Source organism: Rhamphochromis longiceps, linkage group LG5 (assembly GCF_057381845.1).
Source record: "Rhamphochromis longiceps isolate RC_006_pf linkage group LG5, R_longiceps_female_GT1.1, whole genome shotgun sequence".
NCBI classification, from domain to species: Eukaryota; Metazoa; Chordata; class Actinopteri; order Cichliformes; family Cichlidae; genus Rhamphochromis; species Rhamphochromis longiceps.
The window spans coordinates 37101300-37125204 of NC_140561.1; the positions used below are offsets into that span (position 1 = coordinate 37101300).

The window sequence follows — 23905 nt, forward strand, 5'->3', positions numbered from 1 at the left end:
CTCAGGTGTTTCCTCTCTGCGCAGCGAAGGTGGCCAGGAAACTGTTCCTATGGACGCGTATGGTTTCTCTTAAACACATCCTCTTTCAGTCCAGTGTAATGCAACAGGGACTGCTGAATATATTTGTCTGTTTTATGGAAAATGCGCTCTTTCAGCAAACCCAACTATCTTATCTTTCAGCCTTTATTTGGATATTTCCAGATGGTCGGTCTCTCTTTTGAGCTGCTGTGGACAGTTCTGCTCGCGCATAGTAAATGATGGATCCGCGTTTTATCCTGGCTTGAGAGGCCCTGGGAGGCTCGCTCATTGGAGGAAATTGGATGGCCAACGTAAGCGCTCCTCTTGAATGAGAAAATAGCAGCAGGGGGAAAAACAGACTGAGCAACACACACGACACTGACAGCAGCCAAGCAGGGGCCACTGAAAGAGAGAAACACGGACCCAGTCTGTTGGTGCAGCCACATGAAGGAGCTCATTATCATTTTTGTATTATTTATTAATTTTTTTGGAGTAAACAGATTTTCGTCATCAGGATTTAAACCACGAGATTCGCGTCATTTTGAGCCGCGCGCGCATTCCTCGGCAGGATCTGCGCATCTTCAATTGCCAATTGTTTTCTGCTCTTCTTAAAGCGTCAATAGTCATGTTCGAGCAGGGACTGGCGAAGCGGTTCAGCTGAATTCCTGTCTTTCAAGAAAAAAGAAAGAAAGAAAGAAAAATGGAACAGCGGCTCGCCAAACAAGAAAGCAAAAACATGGATGCGTGTCTGAGGCGACTGAAGCAAGAGCTGGTAGGTTCCGTTGTATCTTCTTGTGTTGTTACCCTGGACCGCTGTTTTACTTTATTCGTGTGTATTTTGAGCATTTTTACCGCTTATACGCGTTTTACATTAAATATTTAACAATTTTCACATTTTAAATTTAGAAATGTCGCTTTATTGCGCCCTATGTGTCCTGAAACATTTCTACATTTCCAAGTCTAATATTCTGGAGTCTAGTTTTCAGCTGAGGGTGCATGTGTGTCTTTTTAAATCGCATTAATCTGTGTGGGCTTAAAGCTCTGAGCACACCAGAGGCATGTGTACATTTCCCTCCTCTCTGTGCACGCATCTGGGACAGATGTTTTAAGCTTAATGAGCTCAAGACAGTTTTTTCTTGTCATAAATACTCTGCGCTGGGTTATGGATTCTTGAAAGAAAGCGATTTAAGGTTCACACTATTCTTGGTGCCTTGTAGTAAATTTAATCATGTGTTGCAACAGACTGTTCGGAGCTCCAGCTCTCACAGGGGAGTGAGTGAAATTGGCAGTCACATTGAGTTTCATCACGTTTCCATGCTCTAAATGAATTTGTTAGACTCCGTTATTTAATATTTTCATGTCTCCTCTCATCTACCATGTTTGATGTGAGTACATTTAGTCTGCCATTTCTTTCCTCTTCTTTGAAATGTAAAAACAAAATCTGTAAGCTTCACCCTCGTGCCCAAAATCATCTGGCAGTGACACACTGTAGACCCATTTTCTGAGGAGCCTTAACTGGCACAGATTTCATTTGGAATCATCTTCAAAGCAGCGACTGATTCCCCCCCCCCCCCCCTTTTTGTCCAGCCACTGGCCTGCAGAAAGGCCTTGCGTGGCTGCATGTTTTGCAGCTTAATCTGCTCTGTGACTTCATGACTTGCTGCTCCAAATTAGCCACACGTCTGTGAAGTGGCACTTGAGATTTAAGGGGAGTTGACGTTGATGCCAGAAGGACATGTTGTGTTAGGGCTGCCACATCGCAGTTTGGTAACATAATAGAAAAAGTGTCATGCCATGCCGAGGATCAAACAGGAGAACGGGGAGCAGATGCCAGTTAAAAAGCTGAGGCAGTCTCCCCCTGCTCTCAAGACCATGTGGGATGCAATCTGTTGTTCAGAAATAAGGGGTGTCTATGCCAAGGTTGTCACTTTCCTTTCCACTGTGACTGATTTTCATCCAGTGTTCAGTGGAGAGCGGTAAAACCGGCTCTATCAGCAACACAGAGATCACAAACATCTAACAGTCGACTTACAGCTGTGATGCCGAGTCAAGCGGCTCCTGGACATCTCTTGCGAATTTGTGGCTTTGAAGTCAGCAATTTTGGACCATACCAGTTACGCATGTTTTGGAACACTTACTACAAACAGCATGACCTTAAATCATTCCAAAAACCATTTTGCATGATGTTTTGTTTTTTCCTGCTGTGTTTTCATTCATTTCCATGCAGCATAAAAGCAACAGAACTCGAGCTACACAATCCATCACAATCAACATCAAGTTCGTATTCACATTTGTCATTTGTTTGCAACGCAATGAGTGCAGACTGATATAACTGCATTATAACACTATTTTCTCAAAAACAGCACAGAAATGTAGCTTTCCAATCAAACCAGATATCGCTTTCACTTAATTATAGCCTCTGTGTTTATGGTATCTATTTTCTGTTGGGAGAAGTTTAGATTTTATCCCAACCATTCAGCAGGGAGTAACTTTTCCATCTTGCCAACATTATGTCCAGTCAGAGCAGAGTTTACTTTTATCACATAAGTCAAAGAAATATGCCATTTCTCTTTCTCTGTGTTGGGTTGTGTTTAGCAGTATCAGCCTTTTGTGTGCGTTTTACTTTTTTTTTCTTACTTTCCATCTGGAATTGGAAGAAAAAAGTTGGTAAGGAGCGCAAATGTCAGTTGTATGAGGGCTGGAACCAGGCTAAGTTTTAAATGTCTGCTAGCTGTATGTCATATTTTATAGATATGAATGAAAATAGGCACAAGCTGGTAGAAAAATGCATGTAAGAGCTTAAGCTGATTGTGCATGTCTTGAAAAATGGCATGCAGTAAACGTTACACACAAGGGCAACTGAATGGAAGGAGCAAAAATAATAGTATAGTCCCTTAAACCTTTACCTGATATATTCTAATACTCCTGACTAAAAAGTTACAATGAAACAAGAAAATCTACATAGTTGAGTTTGTTTGTGTCTATAGCAACAAAGAAGCCTGAATGTGGCATTCAAAGGCTATACGAAAGTCACGTGAATGCCAGCATGACTTCAGTGTTTCACGTTAGACACACTGAAACCCAAACCCTGATGTCCTGTCAGCTCTACAACAGGAGTGTGATATGAAAGTGTGGGCACTGTGTCAGCGGTTGAGGGTGTGGGTCCTTGTGGGAAGTACAGACAGGTCACACTTGAAAGTTTGACCCTCAAACTTGAAAAGCTTGGGGTCTAATTTCTTCAACTGCTGACCATGTCCATCACAACAAATCCATTAAATATCAAACCTGACAGTCAGGTATATAGCACCATCTGTCTTCCTGTGTGACTCAAACTGAAAACAGTCGTTTAACTTTATTCTTTAAAAGAAATACACGAGTCCTCTGAAATCCTGAGGATAGACAGTAATGACAACAATGAAATCATTTCAAACCTATGCATGACTCATGATTGGTGCAGCAAACAGACAGTCATGACAAAGAAAACACAAGCTCTTCCTGCCTACTTGATGTTGAAAATGCAAACGGTGACACGTCTTTGACTCACATTGTCTAAATGTAGGGTTCACACCTGGTTAGCAGCGTCAGACACTAAAACATAAATCAGAGCGTTTCATATCATCGCCGCTGAAGCCGACTTCACATGCAGCGTGCCCCCTTTTTCTCTTTCACACCTGAGGCGAATTTCAAACATGACTGTCACCTTGGAATTCAACACCAAAGCCAGCAACCATGAAGTCATGAAATCTGAGAGAAGTGCACCTGAGTGCCAAGCCTGTTGTGTCTTCTGGAAAGTTCTTTGTTACCTTTTGGGCGTTGGAGCTGAAAGCTGTACACAAAGCAGGGTTGTGGCTTAACTTTAAGCCCGTTTGTTTTGTGGCTCCCCCTGTGGCTCCCGTTCTCCAAACTGCCCTTCCTTCCCCTCGGCTAAAATTGGACCAACTCTTGGTGGCAGCTGTGGGGTTTGCGTGGGTGATCATTGTGTTTGAGACTGAGCTACAAACCTTTAACAAAGCCTGTTTATCATTATGACTCTGCACACGTAACCGGCTTTTTCATGGTTCACAGAATGGAAAATGAAATCACTGCCCAAGATATCAGATTTATTTTGGCCTTTTTTTTTCTTGGATGCAGAGTGAACAAGTTAAGTTAATGCTGCTGTTGTGACCACACGTGCAATCCTGTTAGTGTAAGATCAAGTCCTGACCTCCTTACCTTATACGTTCACTGGAAACAACGTGTGAGGTATAGATCGGTATTCTCTATGCTCTGACCTTTGCATTACATCTTGTCTGACACTGTTGAAGTTATATTTATAAATTTGTTCTTTTTAAAAATAACATATATACAGCACTGAGGGTTCAGAACAAACCACAAATTGAAACATCTATTATCAAACAGCTGTTCATCTTAACAACAGCTGACACCTCAATATTAGAATTTAAGATTATGTTTTTCTCTGACCTCCAGATAAAAGTAACTCCAATACATTCGCTCATCTTTCAGCTCTGTTTTGATCTTTACCATCTCCTGAGGGATTTGACCTTCCCCTCAGCAGTAATTAGCCTTTCTGTGTTTACTGTCTAGCCAGTAACACTGACAGTCATTCAGTAGAGTAAGTTTATCCAAGGGTTTTGGGTCAAAAGTGGTCAAAAGCTAAAAACAAGATTTAAGATATACTTCTCTAGATCTTCTTGATGCATGCTCAATAATCCAGGTAAGTAAATCTCCAAAAGTTGATTCTGTTCATCTGGACGTAGCGTTTTGTGGGAGAAACATTTTGTCACTCATCCAAGTGACTTGGATACGCTACGTCCAGATGAACAGAATCAACTTTTGGAGAATTCTCTAGATCCACTTTCATATTACAGAAGTCGGTCATTATAAGCATTTCCAGTATTTTAAAAATGAAAATACAATATAAAAAATACTGAAGATGAATTCCTTTAAATCAAAACGACATTTATGACTTAGCAATCCAATACAGTACAAGTATAAATATCCAAAATGTTTCAAATTCCAAATTGAAAAACTGTAAATAAGCTGCACATTTTTAAATGGCTTAAAAAAAACACTGCATTAAAGGCTTTGCACAGCCATTCACTATCAGTTGAAAAATGTACTAGATGATGCACACAGAAAAAAAACCCAGCATCAGCAACCACATTTATTTTCTTTAGGAAATGCTTGTGTGATTTAGCGCTCCTTTTGATCTTAGAGGGGGGCTGAGAATTGGATGAGCACTTTCACTGCCCCCACACGAGGCGCTGACGTCAACTCCTGTGCTATCGAGCTTCTACGTGACGATTATTGCTTCCAGTGAGGAGTTCCCGCCAGGACAACAACAGATTGGGTCCCAGACCGTCTCCAAATATCATCTGCCAAAGATGATGATATGGATCCTAATCATCCTACATCTCCCACGGCAGCATAAATGAGCCCAAGCAGGAAACAAGCTATTAAACCACCTCCCTTTTTCTGAAAAGGTCATCAGGGAGTCTTTGTTGGCCAGCAGGACCTACAAACAGTTGTATTTGCTCTCGACTGGTTCATTTTAAAAGTTGTGGTTCACCTAGTTCCCCATTTTCATTTACCCCTAAGTGTTGCAGATAGTTTTGCTAAACCATAAAGAGACAGCTCTATTATCTGAGTAGGGAGGAGAAGCAAAACATTTTCCTAAAAATGAGAACATCTTCTAAAATTAAAGTACAAGAAGGCTTTTATGTTTATCATTCACACTTCTTCGTCTCCTGAATGCGACCCGGAGGACATACGGGCCAAACAGAGTCACCATATAACCTTTTTTTTGTCAAAGAGGCATTCATTGCCATGTGCATAGTAATTTATTTCTTTCACTAAATGTTGCGCAGATTTATTACCCTCTTTATCGTGACCTCGGGGCCATCCACAGCAGTTCAGCCACAGAGACCTTGTGTGTATCCCCCAGACAGAGAACCCATTCCTGTCCTTGACCCACACAGATCACCATTCATATTTAATTAGGGGTGGAGGTGGAGGAAGGGGAGTACACACTATAGATGCTGCTGCTGGTCAGCGCCTTCCAAACAGGAAGACCTTTTGGGTCTGATAACCTTGGCCTCCCCCCTTCAGCTACTAACAAACAACAACAGTGAATGGCCTGCATTTTGTAGGCAGAATAGAGCACTGGTTTGTTTTTGATTACTTGTTTGGGTTTATTTTCCTCCTAATAATCTGAACACAGCATCCATGCTCTAAAAAAGTACACTGACTTCGTTCTACTGAGGCAAGTCTGGACTTGCGTGGATGTGTGAGCTCAGTGTGTTTGCACAGCGCATTTATTTTTCCCTTCATAACTGACATGAGGTAATACCGAAACCATGATCAAGGCAGAACTTGATCTTGACAGACAGCAGAGCAGGAGCACTGATTTATTTATACTTTGTGGTATTTAATTCACTTGCATGTATATTGAATGGTTTTCTAGAAGCGTCTTCACAGTTAGAAAGATCTGACATGTGGCTCTGAAATAAAGAATCACCTATAAACTTTTTTTTAAAGCTCTTAATTAAATAGCCCACCACTTTTTAATAAGCCTCTATTCAGTATTAGATGAAGGCTGCCAGCCTTTGTTCTTAAACTCTGAAGCATTCAGCCCTTGATTGGCAATTATGTCTCCTTGGCTAACATCACTGCAGCCAGAAGAGAAAGTAGAGGGTTTTGGGGGGGATTAAATGTTTGTCTTATTTTTTTCAAATTTTTCACATTCTCAAAGAAATGCATACTCTCTCGATTAAATAAAGGGAAAAAAGAAGATTTAACCAAACTTCACAAGACTGCATTAATGATTAAAGTGTTTCTGGGCAGTACAACAATTCCCTGCAGCGCCAATTTCATCCCAGTTCTCTTGTTAAATTAGATTAGACAGACATTATTTCTCATCTCCGTTTTTGTCCTTAAACCCTTAAGGTGCGCGTGTAGGTCCTCTCAGGTCTGCCAGGCCCTGGGCTGATTCACACATTGTAAAAGTGAGACATCTTAGGATTTCCGTAACATCTGTGTCTAAACAAGAAACCGCCGCAGGACAACATTTTTAAGTCACTTTTGGCATTCTGAGTAAGATATCGGATGAGGGATGAAAAGGCTGACATATTTGGGCCACAAAGTTCAGCTTTGAAATGGCAGCGGAGTGCCTGGAGTTAGTTGGCATGTTAAAGGTAGAATAATAGGGTTTGGCTTACTGCTGTTCCCCTGTTTGTTCCCCAGAGCATAGTATGAATTATTAATATCGCCTTAGAATAGAAATGCCAGTAAACAACACTGTGTTTTTAAATAACTGTGGGGAGTGTCTGCATTTTAGGGATAATGGAAAAGTTGCACGTGAATGTTAAACTGCAGTGTTTGAGGTTAGCGTGTGTAAACAGGTGCAGCTCTTTGAGTCTGCATACCTAGAAGATGATATTACAAAAGCAAATTTAATACATTAAAGCAATCCTGATCCTGGGATAAACTTTACTGAAGGCTCCAAAAATGCAATGATAAATACATAACTCCCCTTTTGCCTCAAGTCTTGTTGACTTTTCTTGTGTAAGAAAGTAAACCGTAATTATGCACCCTTTCCCAGCCTTTCCCAGGACGCAGACAATTACAGCTAATGAAGTCAGCCATATGTGAAAGGCACAAAGACAAGAGACAACCTTATTGTGCTAATTACATGTACCTTCACTTCCTAATTTAGCGAGCCAGCGGGAAGCTCAGAGGCCTGTCATCCCCGCATGTGCATTGATAGGCCTATTATCTGATCTTAGAGGTTATTCACGCCCGCGTGCATCTACTCAGCCATATGTCGTGATAAGCCAAGTGTTTTAATGCAGAGATTTACTGCTGATGGTAAAGGATAGTGTATTGGTGTCAAAGCCAGGTCACTGTGCTTCAAGTGTATGTAGACAGTCCAAATTGGATGAATGACAAACATGTAATAAACCAGTGTTTCAATGAAGAGTTTTTTTTTTTGCTCTTTAAACTTTATGACACTGTGAGCTAATATTTCTATATATTATATATATAGAAATATTATTTTCTTTCTTTTCTATATTAGAAAAGAAAGAAAAGGAAAGTTGGTCTATTTTATATGTTCATTAATAATTTAAGAACATAATATGCAGAATAGTTTGCAATAATTAAATCACTGCATCTGTGTGACTCTGTTTCTCCAAAAATGTTTTGATATGGTTAAATTTTGTAAATTCATTATTGAAGTTGTGCAAGTGCTAAATGAAAGCAGAGCAGATGTTGTCATATTTATAATCCATCCATTCATTTTCTTCTGATTATAGAGGTGGGGTACACCCTGGACAGGTCGCCAATCTGTCGCAGGCTTAACTCAGACTCACATTCACACATAGGTCTAATTTAAACTTACTGGAGGGCTCGGAGAGAACTCGTGGAGACACAAAGGGCCCAGCCAGATGGTAGATTCGAACCCAGCTCCCTCTTACTGTTAGGCAACAGTGCTGACCCCCATGCCACCATGCTGCCCTGTATTTATTCTGTGCATGAAAAATGTCTAGCACATGCACTTTTGGTGAACTTGCTCCCTTTCTGCTTGAGCAGACAGCAAAATTCCTGTGTTGCAGACATTTACAGACATGCAGAAACCATGAACTTCCTTTAAGGGTCTGCACGGTCACTGGAACTCCAAGATGCTGCACTTGGACACAGTGGTGTCTAAGCTAAATGGGGCATGCGGACAGGCTCTCCGTGACAACATGCTGATGTTCAGTAGGTTTAAATGTTAATCGCATTCAAAACGTTTTCTGAAGCTTTTAATTAACAGTGAACATACTCTATAAGGCTGAGGCTGATGTGAACAGCGTGGCATGGTTGGTTATAAAATCAGGACATATTAAAAATTTGACATGTTGGTAGCTCTGCAAGTAATTAACTTCATCCTGTGAAGTAAATGATGTGCCAGATTTAATGACAATCAATCCAATAGTTGCTGAGACATTTCTCTAAATGTAAACATGGTGCCAGAGGAATGGCCAGGAATTGATGTCACATTCTGGGATGAAGTAGTGGACTAACAAAGTGAGGACTAACTTTAGCATATTTTGAGCTAGCAATTCTGACTTTTCCATACATTTCACACATTTTTATGCCTTGTGTTTTACTTTTTAAATCAAAATGTTGTCTAAGAATTTGTCACATTTGTCAATTTTCCCACATTAAAAAAAAACTCATATCCCTTCTCACACAGTAATAAGAAGCTTTGATTACGATGCTGTAATGCCAACTGCACTATGCAGCAACTTTTCCCACCCAGGATCAGCATAATCACTGTTCCCTGGAGATCTAAGTATCGCAGCCTAATTTTGTTGCACCTACATCCAACCTCCTGCCCTCTGCATCCCCTTCTTATGTTCTAATGGTGTCATTCATAATTAAATCCATCAACAGTTTTCTCTTCGACATCTAAACATATGGCAAAGGATTCCCCCCTGTTTGCCCCCACCCTTTCCATCTCTGCTCATATGGCTGACTCTCACCACCCCTCTCGCTCCTTTCATTGTTATTCCGTTTCCGCCTGAGTGAGTCCCCCCATCCACCCCCTCACACACACACATTGTATTTGGGGATTATAGTCTAGATGGGCAGTGGTGATTGGCTGTCACTCCCAGTGGTGTCCCTCCATTGGAGGGGGATACATATAGAGGCAGTCAGACTGATCCATTTGAAAGGTGAGAGACAGTGACGGGCTGACTGAGGTGCAGCCAGGAGGATCAAAACCTGCTGCTTTTTTTAAATTTTATTTTAAGGTAAGGTGTAGGTTTTTATTACAGCTGCCTGTTTATTCTCATAGTAGCAATTTATTTTATTTGAAGGCTTAAAGTTTAGTTTAAAGGTATTTGTTTTTGTTGGTTGACTAAGAGCATCTTCTATGGAAGTGTAGTCATGTTCATCTGAAGGTGTGCTCTGCAAGATTTTCACCAAAATTTCCCGTGAACTAATTTTTCAAAATTCCTTGCATGCTTCCTCGTGTCTTTTCACAGATGCTTTATTTTTCATTCATCAATCAGTAGCATGTTATGAAATCATAGCAGAGAAACCTATAATATCTAAGACAGTTATTCAGAGGGCATGCAGTGATTCAAGGCTGGAAGTTAAGACACGGGTTAGGATGCTGGCTCTGGGTTGTGTGGCTGCCTTCAGGAGAAGACAGTTAGTCCAGGTCACATGACGCAGGCTTTCAAACAGATGAGAACAGGAAGAGAGGCGGAGGAGGTTAAAAGCAGAGAGGATGATTACTGCTGCACAGAGAGTAGAACACACGAATACAATGGGCTCAGAGGAGAAAGCAGATATGATAAATCAAATGAAAGGAAGTAAAAAGGAAATTATAGATGTTTTTTTTTTTAAATGAAAGCAAGTGTGTTCTACAGCTGTCACTAGTTGGATTCTCGCTCATACGCTGGCCATATGGGACCCCAGCCTGTCATCCAATAGGTCACATGACCACATAATTAAACATACCCTAAAACCCACAAGTGAAGAGATAAAAAACAGGCTTAGTACAATAACTTATCTTTTTAATAAGTTTCTTTAGCCTGCTCCATTATTCATAAGGGGGTCATCGCAGTAGATAGATCCATGTTGAATTTAGCAAATTTTTTACCAGGGATAATAACTGTTAATATTTGCTGGAATGAATGACTGTTGTCAGTTGCTCTTGTGCAATGAGATTTTTTTGTCTGTGTGTGTGAAACACAAATGTAAATGTGAATACCGCTATCAGTCCTTTATCTTTATTTTTCTCTCTGTCTTTCTGCAGTTATCCATGAAAGAAGCTGGAGATGGCCTCCATGCTCAGATGAATTCAATGATGGGAGCCCTTCAGGAACTCAAGCTCCTTCAGGTCCAGACGGCACTAGAAAATCTTGACATTTCAGGGCGGCCTATTAACCGGGGAATGCCCCACACGGCTTCAACTGCTGCTGCTGAACCACCAGCTGCAGCAGCATCAGCTTCAGGAGAGGATCAGAGCCGCTGTATCAGAGAAACCATGTCTGAGGAGCCCAGCCCGAATCACATGCCGAGTTCAAGGCAGTCTTTGGAAAGCAGAAACTCGACTAGTCTATCAGAAAACAGAAGCAGTCTGGAAACCTCATCCTCCTCGTCATCCAGCCTAGAGAGCGAGAGTGAAAGAAGTCAAAGAAGTGCACGGAGCTCAAGAAATGCAAGAAATGCAAGAAGTGAAACTGACCTGGAGTCTATACCGAGAAGGTGGTCAGGATATACTGCCCCTCAAGTGGACTTCTGTGGACCAGTTGTGGGAAATCCTCCACCAGAGGCCTACCCTAGCCATCCCCGTCCCCGTCGTGCACAGATAGTGGACCTGCCTGGAATCCTGTACAGTCTCTCAAGAGAGGGTCCTTCCTTAGATAGCGACTACTCCCAAGACAGCACAGATGACGCCAGTGACTGGACTTCTTCGCTCATGAGCCGCTGTCGCAACCGTCAACCATTAGTTCTGGGGGACAATGTATTTGCAGACCTTGTGGGCAACTGGCTAGACCTGCCTGAGGTGGACAAGGAGGAAGGAGAAGAAGAAGAAAGGGCAAAGAGGAGAGAGGAGAGAATGGATGGTGGGACAGAAAGACCAGACACCCCAGCTCACCCTCTACGCCTCAGCCGCTCACAGGAGATCTGCAAAAAGTTCTCATTCACCACAAACATCTTCAAGAAGTTCCTGCGAAGCGTCCGGCCTGACCGGGACAAGCTGCTCAAGGAGAGGCCAGGCTGGGTGGCTCCTGAGCTTCCAGAGGGTGACCTCTATAAAAGGCCGAAGAAATTGCTTCCCAAAAGTTCAAAAGGCAGCTTTTACCTGCTGTTCTGGGCGAATGGACAGCAGGGCAAAAGCAGCACATGTATGCATCTTCCAGAGACAGAGAGGAACCACCACCAACACTTGCACCAGTTTTACCAGCAGCCATTTGCAGGGATTTATTTAGACAGAAGGCAGCCAGAGACTGGTCTGGAGAAAATGCAGCCCTTGTTTGACTACAACACAGCTGTGTGGGTCTGACAGCGAGTCTCTGGCCAACAGACTGCCAGTGACGCCAGATTGAGCGTGTGACAGGTGCTGTAGGATTTTGGCTGTGATAAAGGAGCGTGAATGAATGAGAGGCTTGGACACAGTTAACTTCCAAAAATGAACCGCTAAATTCACACCCACATCGTGTTTCTCCTGCGACTGAGAGATTATCAGGGCAACATTTCGTCTGACAATCCAAAAACCCAGACCTCGCTTGATGTGTCCGTGTGAGTGTATGCTGCGATGCATCTGAGAAAGAATGAGACTTTTTTAGGGTTTATGCTGCAACTTTTGTATTATTCAAACTCCTTCACACGTGTGCATGTATGACTGGATTTTCATGTTCTCCTAAAAGACGGTACACCATTCTCAGAATGTCACTATCAATTTAAATCTTTTTAATGCAGACTTTTTCCACTTCTGCTCTACAGGACACACTTCTTTGCACTTCTTTGCATCTATAAATAGCAACACCAACTGTTGAATTGCATGGTTACTGTTTTTATAAATGATGCTACAAACAGCTGTTACTGAACGCACTGCCACTATAGAGTCCTCAGCTTCCCTTTTATTTCCAAAACGGCTGTAACAACCTGGAAACTCATGACTACATGAACTCGTCTTGTTCACCTTTGCTCAGGGAGCGAATGCCACACAGGAGAAAGCACTGCCACATTCAGAATGGGTTTCCAGTATATATATATTTTTTGTCTTGCTTTAAAAGCATAACAGCAATACGGTGCATAACTAGTTCAAACTTTGTACATTAAACTTTGAGATCTGTCCCTCGTAATCAGAAATGCTGTGGTTGCTGTCATGTTGGAAGCACTCTCTTTAGTTCTCTGCTATGTAGACATGGCAAATGTTGAGTCAACCAAAGTCCTCGTGGGCTGCTATGCAGAGAGAGGAGGGGGTAAAGATGGCACAGCCAACCCCAAGTACTGACTAACTGACAGCCATCTGGTACTCAGACATTATGTAAAGTATGTTCGCCACAAGCTTAAAGATGCAAAATGGGCTTCTTTAATCCCAGAGCTTTGTGAATTAACTGACTGTGTTATATACTGTATATATGCAGGCGAATGCATTACAGGGCTGTAACAGATATAGGACCCATAATCTGTGAAAGGTACAACAAACTGAACAGGCTAAATGTACAGAACATTGTACATATTTGTCATCAAACAGCAGCAATAAGACTCATTTACTGTAATATCCCATCGCATGATTTTCATTATTCTGCGCAGATAAATGTCACCATAACAGCTGATTGTGTAAACATTGCTACAGCTCTTGTACTTAAACTACAAACCAGTGAGGTCATATTTAATCTACATTATTTATTCTATTGTACCATAATAAACAGTTTCAGTATTTTTCATTTCAAGCAGAACCATAACAGTTCAAATCAAACTATAGCTTCCTTCACAAACTCCCTCAGGTCACAGACGACACTGCCCACTATTGATTCTATTATTAAGGGACCACTGATATGCAAGGACAATCTGATATTCTTAACTTAATATTAAAGGAAAAAAACATTATTTTCACTCAGTTTTTGATGTGATACCAGACCAATAATCTTAGCCAGCAGGGATTAGGCCTCAGAGGTGGTTTTGAGTGTCTTGGCCAGTTGATCCATATGGTGCTGTCTCTGTTTCAGTAATCAGGTCAATACATATACTGCACAGTCTGAGGGTTCAACACACACAGACAGTTTCTTCTGCCAGAAAGTGCAGTCTGAGATGTCATGACACGTAGTACATATATGTAACTGTAACATTTATTTCTTCCTATTAAAGCTGTCTTCTAAGTGTAATTCTCAGCACTGTTGTTGATATTTTTCATCGAGGTTCTGCGAACCTTCAGTGGTGATCTTGTGTCATGTGCACTGTAAAACTGTCACTGACTCTTTGTAAATTAAATCTGTTTTCAGAATGAAATGCTGCTTTTGTGCATCAGTGTGTTCGTTTGTGCAACATCTTTCTCTACTGTAGAACTAACACGGAAACTAGACATGTTTGGGAAATATAATTACAGTCCATGTAAATCTTTTCTGGTAATGCTAACTAATACATTATGACACAGTAGTTATAATATATTCAAGGCAATTAATGAAAGGGTGTGTCGCAGGAAGAGGAAACAAATGGAAGATTCAAGAGGCATTAATTTGTCCAAAACATAAAGCAAACAGCAGAAATCAAACTAATGAAAGGTAAACATGATCAAGTTCACAGACATTCTGCACAAGAACACTAACCAGCTCAATCTGGAAAGACACAATAGGCAACAATGGAAGCGGAGACAACTTGGAAACTAGATACAGCTGAAATTAATTAGGGAAATGGCACACAATAAAAACTAAAATAGAAGACACGAGAGAAAAATGACTACCAAAATAAAAACAGGAAACCACTTCCACAAAGACAGAAAGTTAACAATAAGGAAACACGGGGAGGCAAAATAAACTAAAACTCACACAATCAGATTTAAAGTAAAATTACAACTTTAACACACATAGAAACTGGACATCAAAGGTTAACAAAATGGTAAATGGCCTGTATTTGTATAGCTTTACACTACATTCAGTCATCCACCCATTCACACACTCGTGATGGCAAGCTACATTGTAGCCACAGCTGCCCTGGGAACAGAGGCGAGGCTGCCGGACACTGGCGCCACCAGGCCCTCTGACCACCACCAGTAGGCAACGGGTGAAGTGCCTTGCCCAAGGACACAACAACCGAGCCTGTCGGAGGCGGGGCTCGAACCGGCAACCTTCCAATAAAAAAAAAATAGTTAGCATTCTTTATATTTCTGTAAATGCTTGACTCAAACACGGGTCCCTGCAATGGCCTTTTGGGATATGCTTTGTCTGCTCACCTGAGTGAGTTCTAACAGCATCATTTTAACTCTGGTTGTTGCTACCATTAAAATATATGTTTATTTTATTTTATCTATATGTCCATTTTCTGAAGAAAACAGTTCTTGATGCATGTTCAATAATCCGAGTAAGGAAATCCCAGAGTCTGAAAATGTAGGCTGAAGACGTCATATGAGCGGTGAAATGTTTCTCCCACTGAAAATGGTACATTAAGATTAACAGAACAGATTTTCTGGGATTTGGTTTTATTTACCTCTACATCTGCACTACAGTAAGTTGGTGCTGTGTGTCTAACAGGTTCACCAAGGGGAAAGCCGGCAAGTCACTTCCAGCCAGAGCATCAACTCTTCACCAAACTGATTCTAAATTCGGACCATAACTCCATCAGCCTGTTCAATAAATAAGCAAAGTTAACATGAACTCTGCTGCTCTGCACTTCACGACGCTCAATCCCTGAGATGCTTTTTATGAGACGCACATCAAACTGCATCAATCAGTTTATCTTTCAGTCCCCGAGCACTCTGTCCAAGAAAAGAAAGCAGTTCTTACTGCGACTGCGGTCCTGGGCTTTTATATCCTATTTATAGTATAACTCTCTTACATGATATTCTGTGGCTGAACATTATTCTGTTGATTCAAGCCAAACAAATGACCGCTTCTGTTTTATTAAGCATTTTCCCCACTTTATTATCTTATAGGACATTACATTTTTCCTCACTGTAATCCTAGAAAACTGAGAAAGTGTCGTAATAGCCCTGATGCACCATTACGAGCACAGAGCAGAACGGATTTAATCACTGAAAGTTTTAAATGAGTCAAATCTAAAACTAAAATGGCAAAATTGTTACTAGTTACACCTTCTTAAATATGACACTTTTAGCTTTTTACACAGCTGTTGGCAATGTGCTTGCTCATAGGGAGGTCATCTGATTGTAGGGGTTTTCTCTGTATTACTGTACGGCAGGGGTGTCCAACTCCAGACCTCAAGTACCAATGTCCTGCAAGTTTAAGATGTGTGCTTGATCCAACCCAGCTGATTTAAATGGCTAAATTACCTCCTCAACATGTCTTGAGGTTCTCCAGAAGCCTGGTGATAAACTAGTAATTTGATTCAGGTGTGTTGACCCAGGGTGAGATCTAAAACCTGCAGGACACCGACCCTCGGGGCCTGGAGTTGGACCCCTGCTGTAGGGTCTTCACCTTACAATATAAAGTGTCTTGAGGCAGCTGTTGCTGTGATTTGGTGCTAGATAAATAAGCTGAATTGAATTGAATTAAATTGAATTAACTGTGCTTATTTTTGAACTGGTCAAAACCTATTTCAAGAAATCGTCATTGGTTGTCGGCATTTTCACCAATTTCTTTGTTAATTTTATGACACAATTTACTAAATTAATCCTTGCTTTAATTTAAATTAATATGTAGCACTAAAATGATTTTTTTTCCATTTGAAATTACTTCTCATCGCGTTTTTTCTTAATAAAAAAAAGCTATTCTCTGATCTTTATGTCTGATTGAAATTTAAATAAATATTATCTCTCTCTTCTTTTAGTGCCATCTCCCAAAACACATTAGAACATTACACAACACTCTGCGAACAGGTCAGTGAGCATCATAGATTAAAAAAAGGTACATTTGAAATAAAAGAATAAACTCTGTGTGTTAGCGTGTGCGTGCACAAACACGTGTGCATGTGCTCATGCAACAGCTGCAGATGTAGTCCGTCTCTTCCTCAGGGATCCCAGCAATGGATGCTTATTATCTGACCACCTCCTCCTCCTCTTGTCCAAGCCCCACTCACCCCCCCCTTATTTCTGGTCCCAGATAGTCAGCTGTCGCTCTTTCACTGCCTCACAACACAGCTCCTACCCCAAATCTGGGGCACGCAATGCAGTGCAGCACAGTAACGTTGTAACGTTACAAATCAGAGAGTGTGCAGCGCTTAGATTCAGGAGAGGTCTGAACACAAAGACAGGGTCATGTTACAACTCAACAGTCAACTGTGATTTAATGCTTCAATATAATGACGTGCATGATGATCACATTTTGAGATAAGTGGATGGTTTTATGAGTGGGAGAAGTGAACTGGGAAGGCAGTGTGGACCATGAACTTTAGCGTGTGCATGCTTGTTTCTGTGACCTCTCTGCATCCTACTGCAGGCTAATTTCCTGCTGAGCACTTGTCTTTCAATAACCCCTCAGCTGTGCAGCCCCACAGCTCTACCTCGACCCTCAGGAATGCGCTCATGTTTCACTTTTTATAATCGTCAGCAACTAAAAGTCCAGAATCGTCACTCAGTGCAGCTATCCGCAGGTTCCCACAAGAAACACGAGACTTCTTTATATACACAGTCACACATGCTGAAGCTAGTGAAACCCTCGGTCATTTGTAGTAGCACATAAACACCCCGAACTTTTGGAAATGAAAGACTACATCTTAAAACCACAAAGCAGAGCCAGATTTGGCAGAGAGATAAATGCAAGAGTTAAATCTAGGGCGAATTATTAGGGATTTAACATCTGGCCCCTTTGCAGTGCAGCGCTTATAGCTGAAGATAAGTCTTGCCCTCTCTTAGTCTGCTAATGCATGCAAAGTGGAACTTCACAGGCATGAAATGATGTTGCATTAAACATTATTAACACGGGCTTGTGCTAGAGGAACCATATTACTCAAAAAGTGCATTCATAACACTTCAGAAGATAGCACTTAAATGTGCAAATGAGCATATGCTTTCAATCTTCTCCTTTCAAGTACATGTTCAAGTAGATACATATAAAGTTATTGTTAAGAATATAGGGTGATCAAGTAAGTTTGAAATGAGAAGTATTCATTTTAGCAGATGTTGTAGAAACAATGTCTATAGTTTGACGTTTTAGTCACTGCTCAAAAATGTCAAATATTAATATTTATTAGATGCAAAGACTGGTTCAAAATTAATTTTGACACCTTTTAATGTGGAATAACCGGAGGCGTGGACATAGACTTTATTAATCCCCCACTTTTTCCAAGATAGTTCACAGAACACTGCTACACCTACAGTTTCATTGTACATGCACAGTTAGTGGGTGAATTCACAAGTTACAAGTATACAAAGCACTTTCTACTAATGACTATGTTCCTATGTATTATAAATACACTCAAAGAACTTTACATATGTACATAACATGCAGTGGAAGTGATATATATACATTAAACACATATTTTTGCAGGTAAATATTACATGTGTGTATTGTACAGTCTCAACATTCAAACTTACCATTTATTCAAATATTAGAATTATTGTTCAGACTTTTAATTTTAATATATTAGTTTGATTACTCAGCAGTGCACATGCTCATGTGATTAAGTGACTAAGGCTGGAAAAGTTTGAGAACTCATCCAAATGATCCCAGAAATGCTGAATATTTCAGCATGACACATGGAGAACTTTTTGGGGGGTGGGGGTTAGACAGCACCATGAAGCTCCCAGCAGACCACCCTCCTCTGAAGCCATGGATGATATCTTTAGGTGCTCTGACAGGTGAACCTAATGCGCAGGAATGTTCCAATGCTTTGATCTTCCTACTGACTTTCAGTCGTTTTTAAAGTCTCAGGAATTCAAGTGTGCTTGTACAAATGTAGTCTGACGTTGCTCTAGCTCTACCACAGATTGGCAGATGTGCCGTCACGGCTGTTGTTTCAGGGCTCTCGACTCTGACTCCTGCTGTGTCCTGCACATGTAATCTACTTGGGGGGTCAGCTAAGACACGCTGATGGTTTCATCCTGCGCCTCAATATACATCTGGGATTTATTCCAGAAAACATCATCCTGGGTTGCTTACTGACATTTTAGAAGAGAATAATTTGGGAAAGAATAAGAAATATCTGAATAACCAAAAATATAAAACAATTAAAAGTTGCTGACCTACTTGCTGGGTGCCATTTACCAGTTCATGCATGACTTTTCTTTATTTATTTTTTAGGTTGTGATACCATTAAAAAACAGAAATTTCCACCACATAATTTGGAAAACTCTGACAGTTGTGAAATACTGTGTCCAAAATGTCTTATAAAGAAAACACAGTGACCTTGATTTGCAAAATGTGAGGATATGGCTGTTTTGATTTATGTAGCACTGGAACTGTTAAATTGAAGTTATAACTGTCACCTCACAGGAAGATGGGTTGAACCCTCCACTCAGCTGGGGCCTGCATGTTCGTCCCACGGCTGTGTGAGTTTAACCAAGTAATCTGGCTTCTTCCCACAACCCAAAGAGATGCTTATTAGGTTAAGTTGGTGATTCTAAACTCTCGCTCCACATTATCACTGCAATAGACTTGCAACCTGTCCAGGGTGTGCCCTGCTTCCTGCTCAGTGACATAGAGATAGGCTTCACTCGCCGTGTGACCCATAATTTAAAAAAAAATGGATGGATAGTGTTCTTCCCTCCACTTGAGTTCCAGAGAATCGGTGCCAAGCTGTCCTGAATCAGATGACACATGGTGGCCACACATTTGATGTTTTTCTCTTTTATAAGAACTAAATACGTGCATTTTACACTCATTTTTACCCTGGTCTTTTATCCTGTCTTCCTTCTCCGCAGAGAAGGTTGCAGCACATGGCCCCGCCCCTCCCTGAGCCTGGTTCTGCCGGAGGTTTCTTCCTGTTAAAAGGGAGTTTTTCCTTCCCCCTGTCGCCAAAGTGCTTCCTCATAGGGGGTCATATGATTGATGGGTTTTTTCTCTGTATGTATTATTGTAGGGTCTACTTTACAATATAAGGCGCAAATTGTTTTTCCAAAAAGCATAAAAGGTTGAGAAATTTTTTATTATTTTTGAAGACATTGTGAACCGAGGAATGTGGGCAACAATTCATTATGCCCTTTTATTGCTTGTTTGAGTCCAACAATAAGTTAATAAATCCAAACCAAAAACCTTAAGTGATGTAATACATAACCAAAGTTGACTGACCTCTCACAAAAAGCAAATCTCCAGAATCCTATTTTCCTAACTGAATAACAATGAACTAAACAGAGCTTTTTAGACTTAGTCAATCATATGTTTAGGAAATATGCAAACCAGCACATCACTTTGCTTGAAAACCTAATAAAACCACACCTACCATCCATCTTTAAACCAGGACAGGACAATGAGTTGTTTGTTCAATCAGTTTGTTCTGTCAACAGAAGCAGCATGAAAGCTGCTGCCTCCCACACCAACAACATCACAACATATCATTAGGTGCACTTTCTATTCACTGCTCCTCACTGACAATTTAAGAGATCATCCCTTTGCTGCAGCCTCAGATCTGAGAACCTGCAGAGTCGCAGCGTGGAGCTTTGTTTCCCTTTCATGAGTGCAGATCTGTCTTCATCATTACACAGGAGCTGGCTTCCTGCTGCCAGTCATGGCAGTCGCTCCGCAGTCAGAAGGAAAGACTCTTCCACCACCAACATGGCCACCATGCACTCAGATTAAAGGTGACCCCTGCTAATAGCTCAGCGGCCTCCATTTAAACTTCACCACCCTCCTAACAATAAAAGCATCAATTTTCATGAAGCCCCTTAAACCCCTCAAACAGCGAATAATTGAGCCTCGTACTTAGCCGGTCTTATCTCTGCAGGGTGTTGCTCTCATGAAGTGGCTGTTTGCACTCGTACTCGTTAAACACCAATAGACTCCACACACAGACGGGCATGCCCGCTTCCACCTTCCTCCACCCTTTGCTCTATTAATTTCCCCTTTATTTCTGTCATTCCTGCACACAAACACACACTCAGGCACCCACATCACCCCAGGGGGTCTTGCTTTCATTAAGTCATACACTGCAAACCAATGCATTAATCATTAATCCAGATTAAACACAAATCTCCAGTTTTGACTCATGCCCACAGAGTTATCTAACACCGCTTCATGTTACTTAACGTAAAGCAGCAGTGGTGGCAGTGGCAGTCCCCAGACTCCACTCACTGCCCCTGCTGTCTCCCCACATTTTCCTCCATGTCTGAATCAATGGCAGAAGACATTTTTCCCGAAACATAATTTTCTGTATGAGAGAATATAGTATCCAGGCCAAAGGTGAGTGTTGCAAGAAGAACAGTAAGCACAGTCTCTTCGGGGGTATCAATAAAAGCAAACCAAAGGGTCGGAGTTTATTTTCCACAAGAGACGACAAATATAAAATATAGAGAAGGGCAAATGGTGACACAGCTATCTAACTGAAGTTCAGCAGTTAGACGCAACACCTCGGCCTTGAAGAAGACAAATAGGAGCTTCACATTCAAGCGGAATTAATAATCATGCCTTTCATACACATGAAAAAACCATATGCTTATAAAGGACAGAAGGATCTGTGGTACAGTTCATTAAAGTGGAAAAGATGGGAAGTGTACAGAGAAATTATCAAATACTTCTACTTCTTTTTTGTCCTTTATACATCCACTGCAGAACCCTCACATCTACATATATCTCCAGATACTCACATATTAGGATTTTGAATTATATTTAATACTTTAAATCAGCAGCCTCCAGTCTGTAAGTTTAGCACTTCACGTGTCACATTTCATGACTGCAGTTCCACAAAGGAGACAATCCCCTCTAAACTTCTCACATGGTCACATCAGTTTGAGGTCAAAGAGCTAACGTTTTGTGTTCACACAGAAAGGCGAAGATCTGAAAAATGTCAACAAATCGGAAAAGGGTTGTCACAACTGCTCAGGTTTATCTTGTGACCGTTCTGACCCTTTTGCCTCATGCCCCAGAACAAGCTGGCTGTTTCGTGAGTAATCTAGGTTAACTAAACCATAAGATCCTAAATATAGCTGCAACTATATATCAGCCAGTATTTTTGATACTTTAAGCACATGGATTTTAAATCTAGGCATTTTCTAATGTTCTTCATTATGGCTGGTTAATGAGTGAGACTGTACATGTCTTCTACAGGAATATAAAACCTTTTTGCTCAGCGAAATGATTTCCAACCAGTGAGACATGTTTGACATTTCTACATGATAACAGCTGAAGGACGGACATCCTGAGTGTAGCATGATAATAAGAAAAGGGAAGCAGTCTGTCAGAATCAAGTTATTTTTCTGCTTTTACACTTGGTTGAATTTGAAGTGTGTGGAGAAAGGGTAAAAGTGACAACAAATACGCTGTAGGCGAGAAACCCATTATCTAGCTCTCAAATCTCCAATTAGAGGAAAAGTAATTCACAACACATTATTGATCTGAACGCTGTCAATTTTGACAAGATCTGCAACACCACTGATTTTTTCTAGCTATGACAGATGACTATAAATAACTGACCAAGTCACTGCTGTTGTGTTAATTGCAGAAACGTGTACAGTTTTCTTGTACTGTGTGAAGCTACAAGTATTTAATAAACTGTAAGTTGTGTTGGTGGCTGAAAGCTCCTCTTAACTGTAACCGTCAAATCCGGTTTAGGCTACATTCTCAGTGTTGGTGAAGCAGTTGGAAAGTCTGACAAGCCTTACAACTCTTCTCTAGTTTTCATACAGGAGCGGCTTTGAGGCTTGTCCTTGTTTTCCATTTGATTTGGGTTTGGTATTTTTTGTTGTTTTTGTGTTTTTGTTTTGTTTTAACCCGTGTACAGAACATGTTTGGATGAGAGCTTTGATGACTAAGCTTACCTTAGTCATCATGGTTTATCTGTTTTCCTGTTTACTGTGAAACTGAATGAACTGCAAGTTCTGACCCACGAAAACAGGCTTAAAATAAAATGTAGACTGTCCAGTTCCTTAGAGAGTCTTTTAAAACAGCTAAACACTGAACAAAGCCAGGGCCTTGCCAATTAGGGTAGCCACACCCTAAAGCATACCATGTTTTATCATTTATTTTAGTCTAAATGGGACCATAATATACTAAATAGGGATTCGGGTCCACTGAAGAAGACTTCAAAGTAACAATAGAGAAGTGTTAAGAGTGCAAAGGTAATAAATGAGAGGGGCAGGTTTCTCATACTGCTAAACAACTGAACTTCTTCTGCAACCAGAGAATTTTCTCCTAACTGTAGATTAAAGAAACATCAGCGTGGAAGCGTTGTCCATCTTTGATATACAGTGTATTTTAGTTATTGCTACAATTTTCCTACAATTAATGTTTAAACGTTTATAGAAAGATGTTGAACACAGCACTGTACCTGTCACACCACCATACACATTTCTTCTTGAACATCAAAGGACTTTGTGCACTTCCAGGACTAAATGTTACACGTGAAGATAATTCATAGCCAACAGAGCTGAACACGGAAGGCATCATTTTTCTAACCGCTTATCTGCTTCTTCCCATCATCTCTTCCTCGCTCAGCATGTGGCCTCAAGGGAAGGACTCACTGAATACTACACCCTCTTCTGTCTGGTATCACAACCACAGCCTATTCCCAGCAATGTGTGGCCCACAAAATCTAAAATCCTCTCCATCGTGCATGCTGGAACATTCGTTCTGCATGAGTGAATCTCTACATAGAGAGGGATGCTGAATGATGAGACGGGAGACACAGACGCAAAGGAAGATGTTCAGGATGGATTCCTTTGTGATGCTATTTTTTAAGTCATAAGAAAGTTGGATGGACATCCACATTGTGGGCAGCAGACAAGAGAGCCACAGGGCACGTTTATTGTTTCATGGGGGCGTGAATTTACAGAGGTGTGGTTCAGTATAGGTCTCTGTATTTGGTCTGTTTCTTACCGTTAATGTGACTCAGCAGTCTGAGTACCTGTGACCCAGTTTGCAACCTTTTGTATCAGGTTTATTCATGCTCTCTGGCCTCTACTGGAGATGGTGGGTTAATAATTAATGGAAGCGGAAGAAAGAATTTGAGTTTTAAAGTTCCTTCTCTCACCTGGATAAATAACGAAAGGGTGGCCTGATTTTAACAGCATCCTCAGAAAAATTCAGTGTCCTTTTCCTGCTCTGAAGCACTGCAGCTGACC

At 41.0% G+C, this 23905-nt stretch overlaps 1 protein-coding gene across 2 annotated transcripts; it reads left to right on the forward strand.

Moving 5' to 3' along the window:
* The first annotated feature begins 391 nt into the window (after positions 1–391).
* On the forward strand, positions 392–14015 carry inka2 (inka box actin regulator 2). 2 transcript variants are annotated; one of them, XM_085407482.1, is made up of 2 exons: positions 392–790; positions 10826–14015. In XM_085407482.1, the coding sequence occupies exons 1-2, from the start codon at positions 719–721 to the stop codon at positions 12077–12079; spliced, it is 1326 nt and encodes a 441-aa protein (XP_085263608.1). In that variant the 5' UTR covers positions 392–718; the 3' UTR covers positions 12080–14015. The 2 variants fall into 2 exon arrangements, with proteins under 2 accessions (XP_085263608.1, XP_085263610.1); XM_085407484.1 differs by lacking the exon at positions 392–790 and adding an exon at positions 9432–9812.
* The last annotated feature ends 9890 nt before the right edge of the window (positions 14016–23905 follow it).